The sequence below is a fragment of the Lampris incognitus genome, chromosome 7 (assembly GCF_029633865.1).
Source record: "Lampris incognitus isolate fLamInc1 chromosome 7, fLamInc1.hap2, whole genome shotgun sequence".
Taxonomy (NCBI): domain Eukaryota; kingdom Metazoa; phylum Chordata; class Actinopteri; order Lampriformes; family Lampridae; genus Lampris; species Lampris incognitus.
The window spans coordinates 14093625-14102576 of NC_079217.1; the positions used below are offsets into that span (position 1 = coordinate 14093625).

General features: G+C 46.8%; 1 protein-coding gene across 5 annotated transcripts in view; it reads right to left on the minus strand.

Annotated features, from left to right (window-relative positions):
- nbeab (neurobeachin b) overlaps positions 1 to 6875 on the minus strand; it is a 338760-nt gene extending 331885 nt beyond the window's left edge. For 4 of the 5 annotated variants that reach the window (XM_056283780.1, XM_056283777.1, XM_056283779.1 and 1 more), the window contains exon 1: positions 6603 to 6846. In XM_056283780.1, coding sequence (XP_056139755.1) covers positions 6603 to 6776 — 174 coding nt within the window. In that variant the 5' untranslated portion in view covers positions 6777 to 6846. Of the gene's footprint in view, positions 1 to 6602 lie in introns of all 5 variants that reach the window. The other variant, XM_056283778.1, reaches the window with a different exon arrangement.
- Between the last annotated feature and the right edge of the window lie 2077 nt (positions 6876 to 8952).

The window sequence follows — 8952 nt, forward strand, 5'->3', positions numbered from 1 at the left end:
CAGCTCCATATTCAGCATCCTTCTCCCAATATACCCAGTATCTCTCCTCCACACATGTCCAAGCCATCTCAATCTTACCTCTCTTGTTTTGTCTCCTAACTATCCAACCTGAGCTGTCCCTCTAATATACTCTTTCCTAATCCCATCATTCTTCATCACTCCCAGTGAAAATCTTAGCATCTTCAACTCTGCCACCTCCAGCTCCGCCTCCTGTCTTTTCGTCAGTGCCACTGTCTCCAAACCATACAACATAGCTGGTCGCACAACCATCTTGTAAACCTTCCCTTTAACTCTTGCTGGTACCCTTCTGTTGCAAATCACTCCTGACACTCTTCTCCACCCACTCCACAACTTATACATTCATACACAAATACACACATACACACACATACACATATACATACATTCATATATCACAATAGCTGCTCACTTATGTAGAAATACCACATTTAAGAATCCAACTGAGGGTCACCCCGTTGAATTGTTTGGTAATGCAAAGTATAGTGTCAAACCAAAACTAGTTCTCAAATAACACGCTCTTCAAATATTTCAGACCTCATTAATGAGACACTTTAAGTCATAGCCTAAATTTTCATTATCATTAATTTGGACAACAAAACTGCATTCCGATATGACAATAAGCTATACAAATTTCACTCCAATACAAAGACAATAAATGCTAATATCAAATCCCTGCCCAGCCCTAGTAAAAATATTGAAACAGGTGAGAAGGAAATGTTGCAGCAAGAAAAGCGATCCTCCGTAATTAGTGGGAAAATAAGCCTCTTTAAAACCTCAGGTTGCGAGTGGTGTTGGCCTATGTTCCTGGGAAGAGCTGTAGCCAGCAAGTCAAAGCTTATTAATAGCAAAGCCTGGATAAACTTGACAATGACTCTGACCCACTGCAACAGAAAGAGACACTTATTATTCGCCCATATTTTGTTGATATCAACCAGCTGAAGACAGGAAGTGAGGAAGCATTTACTGCTTAATCTCAATACAAACACCATTGCCCCCCCCCCTCCCCACTTCTCTGAATGCCACTTGCCTTTTCCCATCCCTCCCACACGTCTCATTATCAAAAAGATCATACTTGACTTTGGCTGTGGAGCTGTCGGGTGTTGAGCAATCAAGTGTTTTCCTTTGTCAGAGAGATGAATGAATGATTCATACTAGTGACATAATTAGCAATGTAAAAAGAACTGAGTTCCATTTCCACACAAGCTGAGAACGCTGCCTGGTATTTTGTTAGATTCTCTATCGAAAAACATCCCACAAAAACAGATACCAAAGAGTATTTCCTTTCCGCTGTGCTGGTTGGTAATGGGGATACATGGATATCGCTTTTTCACTGTGAAGTCTTTTGAGTATTGGGCGATACTGAATACTGATCCAATCCATTACTTTTGCTAAACAGTACAGACTTTGACCATGGGTTTGGGTTCAATGGGCGAAGTGACTTAGATAGAACCAGTTGTTTTCCACCATTAAATAAACTAAGGCTGCCATGTACCAAAATGCAGTAAACCGATAACTGATGTAACTTGCCGATACCAAGTTCTGCCAGGCTCATTGCCTCAATTCAAAATGGGGGGCTTACCTGGGGCCATAGTGGCAACCTCAGAAGAAGTCAACACAGAATCCCCATCAATCGATCTGAAGAGGAACCAAATGACTGCAGCCCAGAGTACAGAGGTCATTTCATAACGCAGACAGAAATATTGTTTTTTGGTGTGAGTATACATCGCTCTAATAGCAAATTTGGATTGTCAAACACTTTCCACACCATCCTCTTTTCATCAAGGTCTATAATTGCTAATAAAATTTGCTTTCATCGTGGTTGTGTATTGGTCATTTCAAGCCAGGAAGTTCAGTTTTCCATTTTTATCTATGAACGTACCAATTCATGAACTGCTGAGCAAATTATTTCATGCAAGTATTGCCAGTTGCCCCATTAGCAGATTGTATTTAAGATTGATGTTGAAAACTGGAGGGGTAGTTGTTGCAGGCTCCGCATAGCTTTATATTCGGACTGACAAAAGTATTACAAGCAGGTTTATAGCAGAATGACGTTAGGATACCCAACTTTATCGTGCCCCTTAGACGTGAAGGGGGCATGATAAACATTTCCCTTAACATTCAAGCCAAATTTCAATGGAAGAGTTTACTCTAGTACAGCACAGTATGTCTCTTACAAGCACAAACCTAAATGTGTCAACAATACTGTAAAGTATCCCTAAATGTGGACATTGTATATTTGTAACTGTTAATTCTGTTTGCAATGTGTGCACAGATAAACCTTTCACGCCATCTTACTTGTCCCAATTCAGCTATTTTGGTATTCTATATTCATAGGTATTTAGATACCTTTTTATAGATAATGTTGTATTTTCTTGAATATTTTATACTTTAAAATACTGTGTTCTTGTCAAGTCAAGTCTATTGAATCACAGCTAGAGTCTCAGGGGGCTTTACAATCACACAAAGAGAAACAGATAGATACAGCGACAGCATCAGATGACACCTTTTATCCTTTAGACCCCTGTTTCGGATGAGGAAAATTCCACAGGAAGAAAAGAAAACCTTTCAGGAAGAAAATTGGGTAGAAACCTTGGGAAGTACATCGAGGTAACCCTCTTACAGGATGGGTAAGTATACAACAGGTGCCAAGTGGACAAGGCCAGACAGTGAAGCAACAGGTTTAGAAATAAAACACTTGATGAAAGACTTTAGTGATAACGAAACAAGGCACAAAGGAAAGTGGACAATGGGATAGCAATGCATGAAGAACAGACATCACCACAGCACTGCTGCCCTTCGTGTCCTCATTTCTTAAATGTCAAGTATCCCAACAACAAAAAACTCTTACAGTGTATAAAATTACTTGCCATCACTTGCGGTGATGCTTCGTTAAACCCCTAATTTGTGATAAAATCCAGATCTATATCATGCCCAAAATGAAGTGCCACTATTGAATAGATAATACCAAGGCTATAGTTCAAGTTCACACATGAGGACCCTCAGAAAGTAGGCATTTTTCTGGCTTACTCCAGTGGGGAAAAGTCACATTCTCTGGTATAAGAAGTGACTCACAATAATAAAAGAAACAATCTGATAATTACACTAATTTAGCATTCAAATTTACGTAGTGTGTAACCAAGAAATATAAATCTCAGGTTACACTGTGTTCTTTTTATTGTACGTAAAATCTACTTCCTACATGTGTATCCAGTGATGCACTGGCCATCGGGCATACCGGCACGATGACCGGTGGATCTTCAAAAAAAAATCCATAAAAGGCCGTGTGTGCCTGTCATTCGGAGTGCGCATGAGAGCGTGCTGCGTGCGTGTTCCGGGACTGGGCTCATTGGCCAATCACAACCAAGTTCGTTAATGCGCGTTAACGTTCTAGGCCAGCGTTTCCCAACCCGGTCAAGGAACGCTATCCTGCAGATGTTCATAGTAACACTGTATAGGTAGCACCTACTCAACCAATCATGTCACGGCACTTAATTATGCAAGGTGTGCAACATCTGACATAATTCATTGCTGATTGGTTGAATGACTACAAACAGGTAGAAAATCTGCAGGCTAGGTGTTCCTTGAGGACTGGGTTGGGAAACGCTGGTCTAGACTAATGTAAAAGCAGCGCGCAGCAGTGAGCTGGCCAACGAAAACCATGGACAAGAAAACATCGAAAAGTAAAGAGGGAGGGGGCAAAAAATAGAGGGGGAAGAACGAAGCAGACATTAGCGGCACACACCCACGTCCAGACCCACGGCGCGGTAGGTGGAGCGCGGCAATGTTCAACGAGAGAGGCGGGGCACCAGCAAATAGCGATTATGTTCCAGGGATTAGTCATATCCTAAGAGTGTCGTGAGTAAAACTAGCTAGCTAGATTTGGCGTCCTCACCTCTCTAACGTTGTTTGTTGTCCTCCGTGTGTCCATACATCAGTTGCGAGCTAGCTATGGCATGTCCTCCTCACCTATTTAACGTTATTTGTTGTCCTCCGTGAGTTTATACATTAGTTATGAGCAGCAACAACAACAAAAAAAAAATGGTTCTGAGCGCGTCCTACTAAACGTTCCTCTCCAGGCGTTTGTGACGCATAGCCCGCGACGGCAGTTGCACGCGCTGTGGGGGGGGGGTCAACATACTGTTTGCACATCAGCACCCTCTTGTGGCCAGTAACGATATTTAAGAGGCGCAGACTTTAGCGGTAAAATGGACGTTAAAATATATTGGCTAGGCTACATATGCAGCTAAGACTGCTGTAACTTGTGGTTACAAAACGACCCCACTGATAGGCTACTTGTTACTATTGTAACCTATTTTTCTGGACTTGCCTGTTAGTGATTTTAAGTTCCTGTTATAAGCTGTTGCCAGAGTATATGCCTTGAGCTCTTATTTTGAAGGCTGAAGAGAGAGCGGAAGTGCTGTACGCAGTGTTGTTGCTGTGGAGTTCTGTTGGGGGAAGAATCCAAATAAAGTGGTCTTCGTGTGAAAGTGGAACCTCCGTATTTGTTATTTTATAGTTTCATACAGTATAGGCGACATCTACAAACCCTCGGTTACATTGGTGGCAGCGATGGGATCCGGAAGTGTGCAGATCCTCAGAAGTCTCTTCGGAGCACGGGAATGACAAAGCGCGAGGGCGCGCTTCCGGGGAGGGTGACGACTGTAAACTACTAATAAGACACGTTAGCCCCTAGCTAACGGGTCTGACCCTTTAGCCGAGCGGTTAGTGATGTCGCCTTGTGGTGCAGTACACCTCGTATCGAATCCCGCACCGGGCAAGAAAATAACCGGTTACACTACTGAAGCCATGCTGATGCCCTGTTACAATAAAGTATGCGTCTTCTGAAATATGATATGCCGCTTTCCACTGCAAAAGCCTTTGAATACGTTCAGAAACACCTGTCAACAACAAAAGACAAAGACTAGTCCAGCAAGGACTAGGGTGCTAAATCTAGTGGGCTGTAATTACATTACCCCCCCCCAACTGTAACTGACTGTCGTATATATAGTACATATGTAATCACCCCCCCCCGGGGGGGCGGTCCGGTCCCAGCGGATAAATCCGGGGCTGAATTTCTTTCCCAGTAAACCCTGTGTGCCTCTGTGGCGTACATACATAATGTGTGCATGTAGTGAACATGCATCAAATACGCTCAGTTGAAAGTAGGCAAGGAAGAACCGATGGTTGAAAATCACTGTCGAATATGGACCACGGGGTGCATGGCACAATATATCTGGTCACATTTCCAGCGGAAATTGCACAGCAAGTGTCGGGGACAAGGTGTCAAAGAGTCAAGCCATTGCAGCACTGTTCTCGTGCCTCTACATGCCAGGGGCTACAATATATCCTGCTCCACGGAGTGGCTTTCGGTCGTGACAGAGCAGGCCATAAGTAATCTTTAGTGCGCTAACAAGAGGAAACCAAGAACTGTGAAACTGGCTGTTGACGTCTGCTGATGTACCCCGCAGTGGTTGGACTTGACGGAGGTAAATGAGATGTACTGGCTAATCACATGCTCTTCAATCTCGTTACATCGCATATTTCAAAATGAGGTAAATTTGAGTTAGAAACTACACCTGCTGATAAAAGGGAGGTCGTCACTACAAATGAGCCCTGATGCATTAGCCGCTGCTTGTCATTGCACGGGTCCACCTGCCTGACCATCATCGTTCACACCACCATTCATACTCCTGCCTTGCCGTTCAGTAATGCATATAATAATACACGGACGTTCAGCTGAATCACAAAACATAGGAACAGAGATGGGCATTATAGCAGCCATACGCCCAGTGCATCACCGGGAGTTTGATCTTTTGTGCTGTCAGACTTGAACCTGAGCAAAGGTCAGTGAGAAGTTCTGGGGGTTACTGGACCTGAACTGAGCATCGGCAACATCATAGCAAACCGGGAAAGGGTTTCTATCAAGTTTCTATCTACATCATCCACATCCCCCGTCCAACACAGAAGGTAGGGCTGGAGAGTTGGGCCGACCACGTCGATCAGCTCATGGCACGTTTTTTTCAAGCGCCACTCTGCGCCTCTATACCAGCTCCCTGGGGGGGGGGGCGTCATGTCAGAAATAAAACTGACACCTATGAAAAATGAGTGACTTTCCAGCAAGAATGGGCTTTGTGATGTTGCGCAGAATCCCGTTGCACATCATTCCTCCCGGCGGTCTCATCAGCATGCAGCACCTGCGCAGGTCTGCCGGACGAAGACGTAAAAACGCGTCTTGCCAAACTCAGGCGAGACCGCACGAGCGGTCCGTTTTAAAGACCTGCACGCTCACACGCTGCGAAGTTGTTAAAGTTACAAACTTGAGCATCGCGGCCGCGCGCTTTAACCCCTCACCCCGGCCGTGCGTGCGCGTGTCACTTTTCACGCATTTAAACCAATTTCGGGGGTCTTGCAACGCAACTCTCCGGAATATTAAAGACCCCCCGGTTTAGCACGAGGGGGTACGAAGCCCCCCCACCCCCGCCGTCCGATCACGCCGCAAAACAGTGACCACCACGACGCGCAGCACGGCCGGGTTGACGAGTGGGGTTCGGGGGCAGCTCGGTATGAGTAAATCATCTTACCAAATTCAGCACCGTTTCAACGATATCCCGGTTGCTAACCTCCCCGACCTGGATCAGTCCAACGAGAACGGCGAATTTCGTCTTGATATTCCGGATCGGGACCGACGGATTGATCATCCCGGCCGGTAAAACCACTGAGCCTGATCCGGACATCATCATCATCATCATCATCATCGTGTCGCCGCCGGCCGGGGAGCACGCAGCAGCAGCGCCCCGCAGTCCGTGACCCGGCGGAGGTTGCCGGTCCGAGAGAGACGCCGCCGAGCCCGGCATCGTCCCCGCTTCCCTGACGTTTCCCCACCAGGATCGGAACCAGGAGCCGGCGTGTCTCCTTAGACTTAGAGGGGGTTTGTTTGACCACGGCGGCGCTAAAGCATCAAGGTAAGAAAGAAAGAAGAGGGGGGGGAGAAGAAAAGGAAATTCGGGAAACCGGTCGAAACAAGAAATGAGCCCCCACACACACACACACGCACACACATACACACTCACACACACTCTCTCTCACTCCGCTTCATCCACGCTCAGTAGCGCGGTGTACACACTGCCACGATACGCGCGTGTCCGCGTCCCCGGCGTTTGGCCCCCTCCGCCGTGCTGGCGCCCCCTGCCTGCGGTGTCCGCTCAGCAGGTGAAGTTCTGCTTATTTCTTCCATCCATCCATCCATCCATCCATTACCCGAACCGCTTATCCTGCTCTCAGGGTCGCGGGGATGCTGGAGCCTATCCGAGTAGTAATTGGGCAGCAGGCGGGGAGACACCCTGGACAGGCCATCACAGGACCCCCCACCACCACACACACACACACACACACACACACACACACACACACACACACACACACACACACACACACACACACACACACACGATTCAGTATGGTCCATTCACCTGACCTACATGTCTTTGGACGGTGGGGGGAAACCCACGCAGACAGGGGGGAACATGCAAACTCCACACAGAGGACGACTCGGGACGACCCCCAAGGTTGGACTACCCCGGGGCTCGAACCCACAACCTTCTTGCCTGTGGGGCGCCGCCGTGCCGCCATCGCGTTGACCACCCTCCGGAAACATCCAGATGATATGGGCACCTTCCTTCCGTTACAAAAACAAGAGCTGCCCCGTCCGCTTGATTTGAGGGTTGTGTTTAATTAGAAAAATCTTTGTGGAGATTACGAGTGACAATATGATATGCAAGCTGCCCCCCCCCCCCACACACCATCCTGAAACGGTGCATGGACGCCATTTCATCACAGGCACGCGCTCCCACTCCTACAGATGATTGACGTCTCCGGTGAATTTAGCCAAGCTATACTTTAAGCTCATGGTGTCAACACGCCATTTTTTTCCTGCACGTGTGGCATACTTGTGGCCTGGCCAAGGTATTTCCCCCAAATTCGCTCTGAGCTGTTATTAGGTGTGTATGTAATTTCATGCTAATGCTGCATCAACGCATCATACAGGCATTCTGCACAGCCCGGAGCTAAAGGGAGGCGATGAGGGGACTCTGTTGGATGCTGTGCAATGACAAACCCCTCACTTTGCATCTGTTGTTGTTTGCCACTTCAGGGTTGTGCAGATTTTCACAGTTTTCGAACACAACAGCCTGTGTAGTCCCAACGAAAAGTAGATTTTAAACCACGAAATAGCCTCTCCTTTGTGGTGATCAAACAAAGCAACGTGCAATAACACACATTAACCTATAGTCTTCAAGTTGTTCGTTTTATTTCCATATGCATCTTTGCGTTGTGTAACATGTTGCTGAGAAATTCGGGCAGTGAGTTCTCTGCCACACCAACTGCCAAGCGCTTAGCGTGATTCATCCGCCAAAAATTGGATGGAACACTCTTCCACCCCCCAAAAGAAAAATCCATACTACCCACTCCCAACACCACAACACAGATTACCACCTGAGGCAAAGCACAAAACAAAACACGACAGACAGAAACACACACACACACACACACACACACACACACACACACACACACACACACACACACACACACACACACACACACAGGTCAAAAGACAGACAGGTAAGACAGGGCGACAGGGAAATAGTAGGCCGGCCCTGACACCTTGGCAACCAGTGCTGTCCATCGCCCTGACGGACAGCCCGAAGCTGAGCTTGCATCTCATGACCTCATTAAGCTGACCTGTGGGAGCACGGCTTCTGAACAGGTGAAGGTAAAGGTGGACTCTGCACAGTTTCAACAACAAAGTATAGTTTCATCAGAATCCAAAGCCCGGGTTCCTTTATGATGTTTTAGCCTGTTGTTCGGTGGGAGCCAAATCCCCACCGGTGCATGACGTGTCTGAGTAAATAAACATGGAATAGTGTTCCTCTG